The sequence below is a fragment of the Artemia franciscana genome, chromosome 2 (genome assembly GCF_032884065.1).
Source record: "Artemia franciscana chromosome 2, ASM3288406v1, whole genome shotgun sequence".
NCBI classification, from domain to species: Eukaryota; Metazoa; Arthropoda; class Branchiopoda; order Anostraca; family Artemiidae; genus Artemia; species Artemia franciscana.
The window spans coordinates 57,864,612-57,882,491 of record NC_088864.1 but is presented as its reverse complement, the minus strand read 5'-3'; the positions used below and the strand labels follow the sequence as shown (position 1 = coordinate 57,882,491).

Here is a 17,880-nt window from a genome sequence, read left to right as displayed (position 1 = left end):
TGGGTATTCAAGGGAAAATGTTATACTGGGTTTTAGCAGAATTACTCTACGAAATTCTTTTTAATTGTCTTACATTCTCTTTGCCAAATTTTTTATATGGAAATGTTCCGGAGGAATTATCTAGGGGTTTTTTCCACGTGTTTTGGCTTCTAGGAAATAATTTCCAAAGTAGGGGGTATTTCTGGAGGGATCAAGACACCGATTGGAGATTAAAGTCTTATTCAAATGAAAGAATTCTAAAGAGAACTTTTCAGGGTGAATCGTCCACAAGCAATTTTACCAGGAGGTGATTCTCAGCAAGGATGGAGCTGTCAGGAGGTAATTTAAGGGGGGTACTTTACATTGGATGACGTTTCCACGGAGGAGTTTTCCGTGAGGGGAAGGGGTATATTTCATAGAGGGTTAGCCAGATTTACCGGCATTATTTGAAATCCAAACAAAAATCATGGCATATATGAAAGGTTGTCCCCTCCTCAATACCTAACTCTTTACTTTAAACTTTGACTGTTTTCTAAAATTGAAACACGGGGGCCGTTTAATTAGAATAGGAAGCTTTTTAAAAGTGCTAACTGCTATAGCGTGGAGAGCAAAGTATTGAGGAGGGGTTAATCCTTCATGTCTGGAATAAATCTGCCAAAATTAATATGGAAATTTTGTTTTAATTCCTTATGTTCGCTGAGCCAAAGTCGAACCTGCATTAGTTGTAAAACGTTCAGAAATGAAATAAAAAAAAAGGTTTTTTAACTGAAAGTAAGGTGCGACATTAAATCTTAAAACAAAAAGAAATTATTCCGGATATGAAAAGGGCTGTCCCCTCCTCAACGCCTTATTCTTAACGCTGAAGTTTTTTTTATTTTAAATTGAGTTGCGACAAAGAGTCAAACTCTAGCGTAAAAGCGAGGTGTTGAGGAGGGTGAAGTCCCTTTCATATACGAAATAATTTCTGTTCGTTTTAAGTTTCAATATCACTCCTCACTTTCAGTTATTTTTTTTTTTTTTTTTTTTTTAATCTTTATAAAGGACCCTTGAATGAAACATGTCTTTTATGAAAGTGGCTAAGATAAGTCTGAGAACATTTTTTATATTTCGAGGTTAATAAGGACCAACAATGCTTAAAGGGTTTAGGAGGGGCTGTATTGTAAACGGTTTTAAATGTTATTTTCCAACTGTTCAAATTCGGTGATAGTTCTACTCTGTTACGTAAAACACTGATCCTTTAACCGACTGCATTTTTCAAACTTTGATTTGGGCTACCAGGCAGGTATACAGCTTCGTTATCGTATATCACATCCCTTTGTGATAATTACAACTGAATTTAAATATTTCATTAATCCTTGGCTTAGGTAGTTTAATATACCTTATGTTTTGAGAGAACAATTGAAAGTAACTGGGGGCAAAAAAATGGACAGAAATATAAAATTTTAACTGGCACATATTAAGTGTGGTCACAAGCTTATATCCTTTCCGATATAGTTTGAGTGACTAGTTCCCACGCAGGCCGAATTCCATGCAAATTTCTTAGACGGTATTTTATGGATGTCTTTCATGTTACAACTGTGAATTTAGCAATTTTCACAAACATTCTAAGCTCAAAGTCAAGAATAGCAGAAAGTTCACAAAAGCCCAATCTTCAAATTACCAATTATCAAACTTGAATTAACATTTCAAGGTTTCCTATTAACAAGCATACAAATATACTCGAAGTAAGTGAAAGTCTTAACCGCTAGTGTTGCGATCAAAAATTTTTTATTTGACATTTTAAGCAGACAATATAAATTTTCCATTGAATTTGCGATATTGCAATTGATTAAAATTGGAAGTTTTGTTTGTGGTTTGAAATAAAATCCTCACTTCCTTTTCTTCCATTATCAATTTGTCAAGTTTTGTTAACAGTTAGTGCCTAAGAACCTAAACTGATGAATAGAATATAGAATTTTGCTACAAACATGTGATCCCAATTTCAATTTTGCTGCGTATCTAAACTTAGATTCCTGGGATTCAGAGTGAAAGCTATCCTGTCTATGCGTGATAGCAAAGAATCCAAACTAATCAAACTTGGTTGAAACAATGAGAATGTTGGTGTCATCTTCTTGACAAACTTTTCAGCTTGGCTCAGCATACATCTCACTGTTTATGGCATGCTTGCTCTTGATTTTGGTTAAGAAAATGTTAGCCTTTCTAGTAAGTACCATACTCCTACTAAAACTTTTCTAAGCACTTCACCAGTTCCTTTAGTGATGCATTTAGATGAGGGTTCTTGGTTATATTCACACAAAGCTACCAGCTTACTTTGTGGAATGCTATATCAAATTATTTACGTTATAAGGATGTCAAAATACTTGCAACATATATCTTCATAGGTTGAGTTTGTTCCCTAAAGAAGTTGCTGAACCTGCTTACCACTGACGATGGTATCATTATTATCTCTGAAATGTTAATTGGTGATATCCCTTTTCAGTTGATTTTTGAAGCGTAACAAAATGCTAAATAGACAAGATTATTTTAAGAATTTTTGATTGATCCTAAGAGTTTATTTACCCTAGATAGTGATAGTGGCAATTTGTCCTAGCTAATGTTCCAGAATATGGGGCAGAGAAGCATAATCATCGTTCAGTGAAAAAAGAATGCTCGCAAATTAGTCGGCATTTGCTTGAAAATTTGCTTAAAATCTTTGAATTAGTACCAAAAATTTGGTCACAGGAGCGCCATATAACATTGCAAGCCGTCTGAAAATTTTAAGTAGATGTAGATAGTATAAAAAAAAATTGTCACAAGAACACCATAAAAAAAAATACCGTTTAAGGTGCAAAAAAAAAGATTAAGCCGATATGTGCGAGTCAATAAAGTAAATCCATAGACCAGGCTTGACCTGTGGTAAAAAGAAAAAAAAATCAAATTCAGTATTGGACATTCTCAAACCACCAGATTGAAGCACAAACTGCTTTAGCACGGATAAAAAGTGATGAAGACGCTGTCCACATACCACAAAAAGGTCGCAAAACGTCATATAGTTTCGCAATTTCTATTGGTTAAGTGCAGAGTGATTAATATTCATTTAGTGTGCTTGAGTCCGTATTTAGATTAACGTTGGCTTAAGGCCAACGGAGCGTACTGTATCTTTAAAACCACTTAATATTAGAAATAGACTTCTCATAGAAAAAATATAAACTGTTATGACTATATGTTTATTGAATTTTTACATGACAGCTTGATTGTTTATTGGAATGGTGGCCCTGTTTGGTAATCATAATATGACAGTTTACGACCCTTTTAAACCTGTTATATTGTAAGGGTAATCTAATGATTTACCATTAATCTGTTATTCTTGTTACAAACACTGGCTTGATGATCATAATGATTTTCATTACTAAGTGATTTCCATTGTATTTGGAACTACCCTCTAATTGACTCATCTATCCTTGAGAATTTATTGGTTTCTTACTGTTAGATTAGCTAAAAGACATCTAGCACTCAAGATATTTTACTGAAAATGTATTATAGTGTTCATTAATTTGTTAATTTGGAATATGTTATTATAGGTATCGGCTGAAGCTACCATGGTGCAAAACAAATGAAAGTGAACAAAGCTGATCCGTTGTAATATCTTATATCTTTTATTAAAGATCTGTGTGATTTCAAAATGAATTTATGTTGTAACTAGGTATTTTCTTTTTTCGTATTTTCATTGTTGATAATACTATTGATAAGGTTATTGTATAGGCCATTTCTCCTAAAAAAACTCATTGCAAACCATCTGAAGTCAATATTATTTTATTTCTTATTTCTTTATCTTATTTATCTTTATCTTCTTTTTCATTTCTTTTTTTATTATTTATTTCTATTTCTTTATTATTTTTTATTTATTTCTTTTATTTATTTCTTTATTATTTTTATTTCTCTTCTTTATTATTTCTTTATCTTTCTTTATCTTATTTAAAACGAGCGATTTTGTGACAAGCCTGCAGCTGTAATTTAAACCAAAAGGCCATGGTACATATATTACTGGAGGATTCATTGCTTTAGATCTACCAATCCACAGAGCACAAATTATGATATTATTTAAATTGTTTAGACAAGGATATAAAATGTCCTAAAGCGAGAAAATTGTCTTTTTCTTCAAGGTTTTCAACATAGTTGTAATCTAAAAACCTTGTACCCCTATATTTCAAAAATTGGACTTAGTGGATCCACAAAACTGAATCTAAGCTATGGAGGACTCCAAAATTTATGTGTTTCACTGATATATTTAAAGCACAGGAGAGTAGAAAAATAACATATCAATATTTGCACAGGGAATGCAAACCTCAAACAGGGTAAATAATTTCTTCTTGTGTAATTTTTTGAAATATTTAATCAAACTCACATAATAAGTGAAAAAAAAGCAAAGGGAAAAAGCCATACTTTTTACTCCCCTCCAAGAACTTCAAAACTTCTTTAAACTGTTTCTAATGAGCCTACCCTATTCTATTTGGGGATTGCCTACTTTTTGTTTATATCCAGACGTGTAGTGAAAAGTACTTTTTTCGGAACCTACCGTCCGTCATCTGCAAAGTGTGAATTAACCATTTTACTTGTTTTGTATTGTAACCCTGAAATGCAAAAATTGAAGTACATTTTCGTTTTAATGACTATCTACCTTAGTTCCACTATCCTAGGAACGATGCATGGACATGGACAGATGACAGATAGACATATCTATTAGTAAATCAACTAACATCATTTTTATACAATCCTAATAAGAGGGAATTAATGGCAAAATTGGCTCTGACTCAATTGGACTATCTGTCTTCGCTTTTTTACAATTAGCCATGACTTGATGCCCACAACTATTCCATTTTAATTCAAAAATCAGACACCAGATTTATATTACCAGAAATTAAATCAAATTACCATATTTTTATTAATTTATATACTTTTTATTACAAGATTCTAAAATTTTAACTATTTTTTAACTAATTAAAGAATTTGTAACTTAAAAATTTAACTATATTTTTTTAACTATATAAAATACTGTAATTGTAATCAAATTTGTAATCAATTTTTTTTGTTTGATGTACGTTCAGGCAAACAAGAACTTGTAACTATCCATAAATCCTCCAGTAAAAAGCTTCATCATCTATATGTACATAATCAGGTTTTACCTATGCATGCGCCTTTTGTTTGTGTGGCAATTATCTATAGTTTATTGGCTGTCTCGCTCTGTTTCCTTGTGCAGAATGAAATGTAACCATTGAGACTAGAAACTTTTGTTGCAAAGTTATTCTATCTTCAAGACAAAAAAATAGTTTAATCTAAAACAACACTGCAGAAGTAGATAACAGCTATGCAAGAAACAAGGGTCCAAGGCCAATATTTGGAAGACCTAAGGTGCGAACCTCATCGAGTGTTACAGCTAGGTGAAACGACAAATAGTGTACAAAACGATTTTTCCGCAAGAAAAAGGCTTTGTAGAACCGGCTCTTTTGCTAACGAATTTTTATTACGTTAAACAGGGAATTCAATAGTGTGGTTAGAAATGCTGACATGAAGCTAAAAGTTTATGCAGTCTTTTTTCTCAAAAATAATAAATAAATAACATGCATACAGGCTGACATCTGTGGACAAGCCTGAAGTAACTGCAGTAGCGGAATCTAATATGTGCAAACGGAGATACATTTTAAGCCTTTGATGCATAGAAAATTTTTCGTAATTTTTCTTGTCAAGAAACTTTTAATTTCTTGAGTTTTATAAGAAAAATGGTTGTTATTCAACCATGTCAAGATACAAGTGACGTATTAAAATTTTACCAGGAATACGGGCTATTTCTAAAGCCAGTTGCAAAATTACATATATCTGTCCAGCTGCCACCATTAAAATCTGCAGGTCAAACAATCAGCAACTGGGAAGTTATGGAGAAGCTGAGGTCAATTGTATCCCCAGAAGATTTTACTGTTATAAAGGTAGTTAATTTTAACTATACATAAACACTTTAGTGAAATATTGGCTAGAAGAGCCTATGAATTTTTTACTGATTAGGTGGTCATTTTGTTAAATAAAGACTGATCAGTTAATTTAGGTGAGCTGACCAACAAGCAACTCAATTTTGGGCAAATTTCTAGTTAATGGGCTTCTTGCTTTCTTGAAAAGTAGAAATAGTGGTGCAAAGCAACACTATTCTGATGGATAATTTTTTTTATAGCTGTTAAAAGTAAGCTATAAGATCAATGAAAGAACAGAATAATAGGAAGTTGAACAGAAGGCTGTTTTCTTTTTTTTGCATCAGATTTCTGACCTAGCCCAAAGAAAAGTAGGTATAGTTAGGCCTATATAGCCTAGGCTACATGAGTCCCTAATTAAAATAGAGATAAAGTGAATACACACCTCACTTTCTTTTGTTTTTTTAGATGTAATGATTAGTTCACTCAAAATGTGACATATCTTCCTGATTTTCTCTTCTATAGCCCAAGTAATATTAAAACTAAAAGGAAACATTTTGTTATCTTTTTATTGGTAAATATGTCAAATGCTGATTATTTTGCTGGCTAAAAGAGGAACATGCTATTGTCACAATTGCATCCTTGTCACTTCCCCTTATATGTACCTGAGTTGTATACAAGACCTTGCTTACAGTATTTTATTGTTTCAAATTTATATTAGTCCTATGAATTCATTACTGATAAGAAACAAGTTCCCAAAACAATGCAGACCTGCAAAATTAATGAAGTTTTTAATTGAGTTATATCCAGGCTCAGGCAACAAAAGCCTACTGGCTCCTCACCAAAAAACCTAATTAGTGATTAGAGAAACTGCATCACCTGTCTATTCTCCCCATCCTTACCATATATTTTGCCAGCTGTTAGACATAGCCATTCCATACAATATCTTCCAGCTTAACATTCAGTTTATGTAATACCTCTAACTGGTATATAATCCAGCAAGATATTCTTTTTTTCTATCCTGTTCCCATGTCTTGTTCAAAGTTTTGGAAAACTGAAAATTCTGTTGTTCTTTTTCAGAAGATAATATTCTGGAAATTCCTAATATTTCTACCTGTACTTTCTAATTGCATCTTTCTTAGCTTCTTGATCTATTTCAAGCTTTTCAACCTGGAATATTTAAGCATTTTTGACATAATACCTTAAACTAGGTATTCTTTTCCCAGAAAATCTTTTGTTTCAGCAAATGTGGGCTTTTTCAGTCAAGACTATTCAGCCCTTTTCCTTTTGACTCACTCTCTGAGTTGAAATGAGCTACTGCATTGGTTGCTCCTAATTTATCTTGAAAGGGCTTAAATATCTTGTCAATATCTAATAGTTAGAAAATAATTAACTTCCAGTTCATTCTCTAGATTTTCTTCTCAGAGAGTTAAATAAACTGGGTTGATTCAAAGTCTTGAGATTAAATCTTTCTTCTTTAATCTTGCCTAATGCAAAATGAATTTCCAATGAAGGCAGCTAAGTCTTCTTTGTCTTTCAAGTATGAAAGAAATGTTCAATTTATAGCTGTATACTTGATTGGTCTCATCTCCTCATGTATATAATACATTTTGATGCAATACCTTAAACTAGGTATTCATTTCCCAGAAGATAATTAACTTCTGGTTTATTTACTTTATTTTCTTCTGAGAGAGTTCAATAAACTGGGTTAGTTCAACCCTGTTAGAGGTGATGAGGTTTGTCCAGAATGATGGAGACTCTGTCTGCTGACCATGTGCCTCTGGATATGATGTTTCTCCTAACTACACACTCAAATCAGGGTGGCCATAACCTTTTTGTTGCAGGTGGACCCCACTCCAGGAATTGTAGTACTGTATCTAGGTTTAACCTGATGCTAACCAGATTCTAGACCTAGGGTTGGTTGGGCTAGCAACCCTCCACCTGAAATAAATTGCTATGAATAGTGTTAAAATAACCTTGGATCTGGACTTCCTTTTAAGATCTTGACCATCACACATCAACAGACATGCTGACAACATCAGAAAGACTGACAGACTAAATATCCTGGACCAAAGGGGCTTTGGATAGCCACCTGGATTGTTTTGACTCTCAATGCACCTGCATCAAAGAACCTACTCCCTGAAGAGCCCCATAAGAATAAAGTGGTGATTTTTGGTCTCACAGAAACCCATCTTACCAGAAGCAGAGAAGAGAAAATAGACAACATTCACTTGTTGCTCTGGTTTGGAGAGAGCAAAACAAGGAATGGTGTTGGCCTTGTGCTAAAGAAAGGCATTACTCTTGCACAAAGCCATGTCAGAAAGACTATTGAAGGCCTACTTTAGACACAAATATGGTAAAATTGGTATTGTTGCATGCTATGCCCTGACCAATGATCCCAATGACACAATAAAGGAAGAGTTCTACTCTGCTCTGACCAGATGTCTCCCGACAGTTCCCCCCCCCCACAATATAACTGTACTTCATTGTGGCTTCAATGCAACAGTGTTTGACGATAGGGGTGTTTGGCATGGTCCAAGTGGCCCTGTTTATCCCTACTCACTTAACAACAATGGCCTTTGCCTACTTGATCTATGCCAATCCCATGACCTTGTCATTGCAAACACTTATTTTCAATGCAAAACCATCCACCAGTACATGTGGTATAGTAATGATGGTTACACAAAGAAGAGGATTGACTATGTTGTTGTGTCTAAATGCTGGAGATCATTACTGAAGAACTGCAGAACTTACAAATAAGCTGAGCTCAGAAATGCAGACCATATGCATGTGTATGCTGAAGTCTATCTCTGCCTTCAAGCACAATGATCAGAAAGAAGGCCAGTTACTGCAGATATTGGGAAACTCTGGGAGCCAAATACTTGCCTGGAGTATAATATTGAGTAATCAAATTGCTTTGAGCTCCTTGGCACTTTTAGGAGCAGTGAAGATGCCTGGAAGTATTTTAAATTGCAGACAAGCAAAGTAGCACAATGGATGCTTGGCAAGAAATCTTCCAAAAGAAATCTTGGCTAACAAGTGAAACACTGGAGGCTATAGAGCAAAGATGGAGGGAAGACTCCTTCTTTGTTTCCTCAGAAATTGGAAACATTGTTAAAAAGCTCAAGAATAACAAAGCTGCTGGTATCTGTCACTTAAGCTCTGAACTGTTGAAATATGCTGATCCTACAATGTTCCTGTATTGCCATGCTCTGCTCTCCACAATTCGGCAAACTGAGATAATTCCTGAAGATTGGCTGAAAGGTGGCATCATTTCCATATAGAAAAGAAAAGGCTCTAGAAAGGACTGTTTAAACTACCATGGAATAACTCTGCTATCAGTAAAACTTTTCTCAATAGTCCTGCTGGATTGTTATCAGAATATAGTTTGTGGGATTTGGCAATCTGAACAAGCTGCTTTTATGTTGAACCATTCCACCATCAAATTGATAATTCCTGATGCCTTTGTTGACTTCTGTGCTATGTTCAACTCAGTGGATCAAGTCTATGGTGTAAGTAACAAGAAGCTGCTGCATCTCACCAAGAAGTCCCTGTTTTCTACCCAAGCAGCTGAGCATACCTTTTGGTGGTTTGGACATCTACTTCGAAAGCCCTGCACTTACAACAAAGACGATCATTGATGTTGACTGTATCAAACCAGTTGGAAACGACCTCATGGCTGACCTAAGAAATAATGGTCCAACAGCTTATCCAAGCTCCAAGCAATGGTAAATATCAGACCAAATAAAGCACAATTCTTTGCAATGGTTCAAAGTGGATGGAAGAGGCAGACGTCACTCTCTACACCAAGCAGCACCCAGCAGGAGACCTAAGTCAAGTAAGTCAATTCAAAGTTTTGAGATGTAAATTTTCTTCTTTAATCATGCCTAAATGTAAAATGAATTTCCAGTAAAGTGGTGGAAAAGTCTTTTCTGTCTTCTAGCTGCAAAAGGAATGTTAAATTTATAGTTGTATACTTCATTGGTCTTATCTTCCCATGTATATGATGCATTTTTGGTGTAATACCTTAAACTAGGTATCCTTTTTCCTGACCACAATGTCGTTCTATGGCAAACAAATAAACGTTCAAATGGGGATAAGTTCATTTATTTAGACAGTGAAAACAGGTACAAAAGTCTATATTTTGATCATATATGCAGCAATCATCATCAGTAGAACTACTTAAGTATTAAAATTAAAACCAGCATATTTATAAAGAACAAATCCCCATTTGAACATTTATATTTAAGATTTTAGCAAATAACTTGTTATCTCCTTTTTCAAAGCACAAGTATTCTGGTTATTCCAGATCCTAATTTTCCATGGACATGTGAACTATCTATATAACAGATCAATTCATTATTTTAGTGAAGCACTGCTACCTCTTGTTCCTACTAGTTCCTACTATACATACTAGTTTTAACTGTTGTTTTCAGCCGCATATTTTTATTGTGCAGCTGGTCAATATGGACAACGCCTATAGCTGTACCATTATATAAAAAAGGAAACAGCAAAGAATTCTCAAATTACCGACTGATCCAGATTTCTCACATAGTTAGTAATATTTTTTCTAAGATAGTAAAACGTCGGCTAAGAAAATGGCTTGAAGAATTAGGGAAATTAATAGAGGAGCAGGGAGGGTTTAGGAAAGAAGGGGGTACAATAGAGCAGGTTTTTGTTCTGCGTAGTATAGTTAGGGTAGGATTTATATAGCGTTCCTGGACGTAAGAAGGCCTTTTGATAATGTGATAAGAGCTATGCTAGTTAAGCGACTTTATGAGATAGGACTGCCTGTAAGTTTTGCTAGATTAATTGTAGGAATATATAGTTCAGTAGGCTTAGTTGTTAGAATACTAGGTAAGGTATCTGGTAGAATTTTGACGCGAATAGGTTTAAAAGAGGGATGCCCACTGTTACCGATTTTGTTCAACGTGTACATTAATGATATAGTTGATTTCTTCAAGGAGAAAAACGCTCCAAAAGTACTGATAAGTATTTCAAAAATATGCATGCTTTTCTTTGCTGGTGATATTGCTCTTGTAGCACAACCAGCAAAAGACATGCAAATATTATTAAATATAATGGAGGAATATTTGGATATGAAAGGATTAGAATTAAATAAGAAGAAAATGGTAATTATAGTTTTTAGGAAAGGTGAAAAATTAAGGAAAGATGATCAATTTAGATATAAAGGTTATTTTAATGAGATTGAAAAAGAATTCGGGTATTTAGGGGTTAAGTTTTTTTGAATAGCAAGTATGCACAGGAGGTTAAGCATAAAGTACAAAAAGGATATATGTGTATGAATTTAATTTTAAAAAGTGAGGTTGGAGAGATTAGGTATTTAGCAATGCATAAATATTTACTTAGGACTAAACTCCTTCCATTTATGCATAATGGATGTGAGCTGTGGGATTTTAGAGAAAGTGAGGAGTTGGAGAGAATGCAAAGGAATTATTTTAAGAGAGTTTGAGACTAGGGAATTTGAGACTAAGTAGGTTAAGAAAAGATATAATCATAAGAATGGTGAAGTTTCGGATAAAAATTTTGAGAAGTAACAATAGGCTAGCAAAAGAAGCGTATTTTAGTTTGTTGGAGGATAAAATAGAGATAGGTTGGCCGCAGGAAATTAAGAAAATTTTAGATGAAGGAGGATATTCGTATTGTTGGGATGTAGGTAAGGGATCGAGCTCGGATACAGTGGTTGATAGAGTAAAAAAAAAGGTTACATGAGCAAGGAATACAGCAGTGGTAGGCTCGGAAGGAGGCCTTGGTATCTCTGAGTCTGTATAGTAAGGTGAATGACACGGGGGGGGGGGAAGAAGTTTATTAAGTTGGGGTTGAAAGGGGAAGAAATAAAATGGATTTCGAACTTAAGGGGAGGGTTGATTGTTATTAGGGAAAGAGAAGGGAGATTTAGGGGCTATGGTGTTAACCAATTCCCTTGTCAGATGTGTGGGAAGATGATGAAAATATTTTTCATTTTTTGGGGGAATTGGTGGATCTGAGAAATGAGTGTTCCTCCTTAGTGTTGAGATATAAGGCGGATGAAAGGGATTGTACGATTACAAATTAAAATGACATTAAGGAATCTGGCTAAGTATGTTGAAAAAGGGCTGATACATTGTGAAAGATGTATCTCTTTATAAATAATTTCATGAAAATTCATGTATAAGTGCGTTTTTTCGTTTTAATTTATTTGTGTTTTTCTAATTGGCTTTGTTATGTTTATGTTCTGTTTTTTTTTTGTACTTTTGCTGTTTTTTTTTCCTATTGCTTGATGGCTTTTTTTTGGAAATATATACATACATACATACATCGATTGGTCACAAAAAGTCTATATTGAGAAGGTGAGACAGATGACCAGACAACCTGTAGTGACAGATGTCATTAGGACACGTAGGTGGAAATATCTGAGGCATGTACTTCGTATGGAGGAATCCCAGATTCCAAAAGTGACGTTCCAGAGACAACCAGAAGGAAGAAGAAGAAGAGGCAGGCCGTGCAATTTGCTGAGGTTCACCTATCAGACAGACCTGCAAAACATAAATGCTTCTCTTCAACCAGCGCGGGAAGACATTCTTGCTGCAGCGCACATGAGGGATGACTGGCGGCTTCTCGTGGATGCCCTGGGCGCCTCTGGAGGCACAGGAGGATCTAAGGTCTAAGGTAAGCATTTTTATGATGTCAAGAGACCAAAATCGTTGATACAGCCTTGCTTGTAGTAATGATCCTTGTAAAAGCCTAATGTTTCTTCTTTTTTTAGGTGGCGCAGAGTACGATGAATTTTATTCGTTTTGAAGCTGAACTAAAAAACCGAAGCTTACTCAGCTTTGTGGCAAAGCGCTTGGATCAGACATCAATGAAGTTGAGTGGCTTTCCTGAAATGCTAAAAATTCGTGCTTGTGAAGCTCGGGTTTCAGGGCCATCCAGGCAGGACTGGGACTCTTTCTTCAGGTAAAACAAAATAACTGTCACACGCAGGGTTTTATCTAGTTTTTTTTTTTTGGGGGGGGGGAGAGGGGGGGGGTAAGAGTCTGCACAAAAACCCTTTGTAATGGTCTTATTCAAATTAGTCAGGAGCTCCTTGCTTAAGTTTAGCCTTTGGAAATGACGATTCCTCCATCACGTATAATGTTGTATATGTGCTAAAATCCTGTATGGGCTCCTAGCAGGCAGGTGTTTATTTTGAATTATTTGCCATTTTGGTGCAGACATTAGTATCACAATAAATGATGTGAAAAACTAAACTAGTCTGCCCTTCTTGTCTTTTCTGATTCCTTTGCCAGATTCTTAGTGAGTGTGGAGAGCTCTTCTAGGGAAGCAATACTTACAGGCAATGTTGTAAGGATATCAATGACAAAGAAAACATTTTGGAAATAAAAGGAGCTCTAGTTCAAGAAGATGTTCATGTGAACAGAACGTTTCTAAATTTTTTGCGCCAACGCTCAGTTTTTTGCTTTAAACAGTCTTATTCGGGCTTATGCTTTAAGTTTTAATGTTGCTCCTCACTTTCAGTTGAAAAAAACCTCTTTTTTTTTCTTTTATTTCTGATCGTTTTTCAAATTATGCCCAGGACACCAAGATGGGGTGTGGACTATTTCCCCCATAAGCCCTCGACTCCTTGCTGCTAAATTTTATGTTTTAATAATTGTAAATTGATTGGTAGTTTAAAAACTTGCAATTTCTCTTGCCCCTAATGTTTGCTACATTACTACGTAAATAACAGCCAACACAAGTGGAATCTTAGAAGTTGACTCTGGTACCACTTCTCCTTTCCGAAAATGTTTCCTTAAACATTTTCTCCCAAACCATATCATTCAAGGAAATGATAAACTTCATGGTCTACGGGACAAACAGAAACAATATTAATGGTAAAGTATGCTGAGATGTAACCAAAGAGTTTTATAAAGTTCATAACAATTTTTCTACTCTCATATGAGGTGGTCTAGAAAAGAAACACTTAGAGGGAGGGGATCCATACCGAGGAAGCCTCGGGATTGTCCAATTGCTTACCTTTTTCACTCCCTGTTCTCTGACGTGTCTTCTCAAGTCCGAAGTACTGGCAAAACGTTGGTCTTTGTCAAAAATAGTAACAAAAGACTTGCAGTACTTTCTTGGATTTCCACTATTCCAGGAAGCACAATATCTGCTTTTTTGCAAGTAACCGCCTAATCATATTCAACTAACTAAAGAGTCTTGCACAAGAGAAGTTTCAAGTGAACAACTAGTCATTACCACATGGATACACATAATGATGTGTCTTCCAGGAAGGAAGATTCCAGGAAGGACAATATCTGCTTGTTTGCAAGTAACCGCCTTATCCTATTAAATTAACTAAAGAGTCTTGCACAAGAGAAGAACAACTAGTTATTACCACATGGAGACACATAATGATGTGTCTTCCAGGAAGGAAGATTCCATGAAGGACAGTACCTGCTTGTTTGCAAGTAACTGCCTAATCATATTCAACTAACTAAAGAGTCTTGCACAAGAGAAGTTTCAAGTGAACAATTATTTATTACCACATGGAGACACATAATACAGTGTGTATAGTTCAAGGTGTCCTTAGATGTGGTGCTTTTGTAGACACTTTTTGTATTCCTGTTCTCCTTGAAAACTTCGACATAAAATAGAATCAGTCACAACCCTAGAGCTCAAGAAAACGTCAACAAAATCTGTAATTTTCGGGCAACTCTTGTTTACCAAAGTCACTCCGATTTATTTCTATAGATTGGATTAGAATTTGTTGAATTCTTCTTTGAGATCTTGGGTTCTGAGTAGTAAAACACGGCATAAGCTGCAGATAATATGGCTCAAATAATTGTTTAAATACTAGGATCCAGTGTACAGAGGAACTGACAAGTCTGAGTAGAGGGTTCCATGAAGCATCCAGCAGGGGTGAAGAAGGCATGAACAGTTATTGGTACTCAATGAAAAATATTCATTTCATATTCAAACACTTTAAAACTTGGGCTTGCATTTATTTTTATGATAATGGATTACTGAAAAAATTCTTCACATGCAACAATCCATTTTGAATCTCTGGAGAAATAAACGTGGTTGTCGAAAAATGGTATTTTGTCAGGCTTTTGTCAACAGTTTGCCCGTAGTAATAGATAAGGTAGGAAGTTGTGCTTATTTTCAAACGGGTCTTGATCCATGATTGGAACGGGACTGGAATTTTTCATACTATGAGGGTCAAGCTGTTTACTCCCGACAATAGTGTTCACATTTTCAGTCTTTAATAATTTGGGGAACCATTGTTTGTCTTTCTGTGACTAACTGATTACAATTTTGGTAGCTTCAACCAAATTTAAAGCAATTGAGCCAATGAACAGAGCTAAATATTTTTGTTCTGTATGTTTAAAATGTATTGTTTTACAAAATGTGTCAAATGATCAAAACGCCGAGGCTCTTCCTCAGAAGCACAACAAGTTGAAAAGAAGACAAAATAAATCATTAAAACTTACAAATTTTCAAATTCAAAGAAATGTTATTATAATTTTTTTTCAAATTCAAAAGACATGTATTTTTAAAAAAAATTCGAAATGCACACAAGAATAAAATGAAACGATAAATATGCATGCATATGTAGTATATGTATTAAAGGAATGTATGATGTGTAATACTTTACATTTTTTTATGCGATTTTTTTGTTACAATAGTACAAGATATATTATTTCATTTTATAATTTTGTAGACTTTCATTTTGGTTTTAAAATTGAAAACGTAATGGTTAGATATTGGGGTTGCTTTTTCAGCCTCCAGTTGGTTGTAAAGGAAAGAAAAAATGATTCCATTACCAAAAGCAATGTACAACCAAGGCGACTTTTCTACATATTCTACATTTTCTACAATTGTCTATCGAGGCACGTGTCATATCTATGAACAAGCTTTGAAATGCCTTCTTCAAAAAATATTGCCGCCAAGGATTTGAAGCGAATTGTGATGGTATCTTGGAGCTATTTGTCAGATTGAAAGAGCTACTCCCAAAGCCCCTTCTTCAATTCATGGAAAAAATGGAAGTCACTATGCACCAAGGCGGGGCTATACAAAAATATATCATTTAAATTCTTCTGGAAGCCGCTGGACTAAAGCACTGCAAGAACAGGCCGAGTGGCTTCCATTTTTACTCTAAACAGAAGATTGGAGGCTTGACTGTATCCAATGGGAGGGGTTTTGGAGACCCCCTCCCACCTTCTCCCGAAATGTTTGTCTGGCTCGTAAAATTGTAAAAAAAAATTAATATAAACAAATTTTGAGGCATTTTTAAAAGTTTTTGACCCTACCCCTCCCCCCCCCCACCGAAAAAAATTCTGGATACCTAGTTTAAAGACAGTACTTCAAAATTGATAAGGTAATCGAAGAAACCGTCAAAAATTACTTAAAATCAGTTTTTTTTTTTTTTTTTTTTTTTTTTTTTTTTTTTTTTTTTGAAGTGGGTATTACAAAGCTTGTTCACAAATTTGACAAATACTACAGCTGTAGTCTTGAAAAGTACCAATTGTTTAGGTGATAATCAAACAGACATTGCGTTGATTGTAAGCACTTTGGCTGATATTTAAATATCATGCAAACAGATGGTCCTCTCCAATAAATGTATTGATACGAATTTTATTGATGGAAGTAACAAAAAGTGGGATGAAATGCTTCTTCAAGACTATATCATGTCATAATGGTGTTTGGTAATTTTTTTTTTCAACTGAAGACACAAAAATCATTTCCTATTGTGTTGTGCTATGTTATGTTGTACCTTTGTGTTTCTATAGTTGGTTTTGTGCATGTATCTGAAGGTACAAACATAAACTTTTAGCTGAAAATGCCAGAAATGCAGGATGCAGTGCTCATCAAAGTATACTGCTCAGTATCAGCAGGGCATATGGCATATGAAATCAACTATGGTACAAACAAATGGTCTTTTGCCACCAGCATATATAAAAATCTTGAATTAAGTGTCAAAAAGTAGGATTAAATACTACGCTAGATATAAGACTGCAAAACTACAGAATATATAATTTCGTATCTGATATAGTGCACCAAATATCGTATATTCAAAGTGTTTTCTGTTTTTCCGTTGACTTTATTAATGTATGGTTACTGCATGCTTTGTCAGATCTAATTTGAACCAGTGGAAGAAACTCTGATTTTCTACTGTATTGTTGTTTTTTTTACATAGGGATGCGAAAAACATGAATGAAATGAAGCCAGGAGAGAGGCCAGATACAATCCATTTAGCTAATTTGCCTTGTCGCTGGTTTAGGGATCGTGATGGAGGCGGAAGTCCTGACAAACCATCAGAGAGTATGGTTCGAAATGTAAGAATCATTTTGTGTACATATTTCTTTTGTTTATTCCACGCTAAAAATTTTATTGAAATAAAAAATTACTACCCTAAAAAGAGGAACTAATTTCAACCTTATAGATTTCCATTGTTTTTCTTTAATTTTCCCTCCCAAATAATAACACAGGTTCATCCTTTACAGGATACTATAGGGTATTTCCTTGGGTGAGCTCTTAGCCCATGCCTTAAAATAACTTTCCCATAGGCCTGTATTTTTTGAGGGGTTTTGTACAGCTTCTCCAAGAACTGGTATATATCGAGCATAGGTAATTATTTTCTTACCCAAAACTGTGACATTGGGAGAGTTTTGAAAACTCGGTTATTAGCATGGCGATACGACTTGTCCATGGGGCGTATAGCAACTTGTTCATGAGGTGTATACTTGTTCATTTTGGATATAACGTATTACGCTATGTGTTTCCATGTTCCAAATATTTCCATGCCTAAACTAAGCTAGAACTGAGAAAGAGTGACAAGAGTAGAGAGAAAGTTTATGCATTTCATCAAGAGAGAACAAAAAAGAAAGCCAACTTTTGGGCCAAGTGAATAAATGAATCAGTAAAGTTTTGCTATGACTTTTCAAATTCATCTTTCTAATTTTTTTTCAGTTTCGATAAATAT

At 34.8% G+C, this 17,880-nt stretch overlaps 2 protein-coding genes across 2 annotated transcripts in view; both read left to right on the top strand.

The window, feature by feature from the left end:
• Positions 1 to 3,641, top strand: part of LOC136043835 (organic cation transporter protein-like) — an 88,447-nt gene extending 84,806 nt beyond the window's left edge. Inside the window, exon 11 of the mRNA XM_065728770.1 lies at positions 3,540 to 3,641. Within this exon, the coding sequence (XP_065584842.1) occupies positions 3,540 to 3,591 (52 nt within the window). The 3' untranslated portion in view covers positions 3,592 to 3,641. The remainder of the gene's footprint in view (positions 1 to 3,539) is intronic.
• A 2,033-nt stretch (positions 3,642 to 5,674) lies between these two features.
• The window catches only part of LOC136043833 (A-kinase anchor protein 17A-like), a 43,641-nt gene continuing 31,435 nt past the window's right edge, over positions 5,675 to 17,880 (top strand). Inside the window, exons 1-3 of the mRNA XM_065728768.1 lie at positions 5,675 to 5,939; positions 12,682 to 12,872; positions 17,095 to 17,233. Of these exons, the coding sequence (XP_065584840.1) occupies positions 5,736 to 5,939; positions 12,682 to 12,872; positions 17,095 to 17,233 (534 nt within the window). The 5' untranslated portion in view covers positions 5,675 to 5,735. The remainder of the gene's footprint in view (positions 5,940 to 12,681; positions 12,873 to 17,094; positions 17,234 to 17,880) is intronic.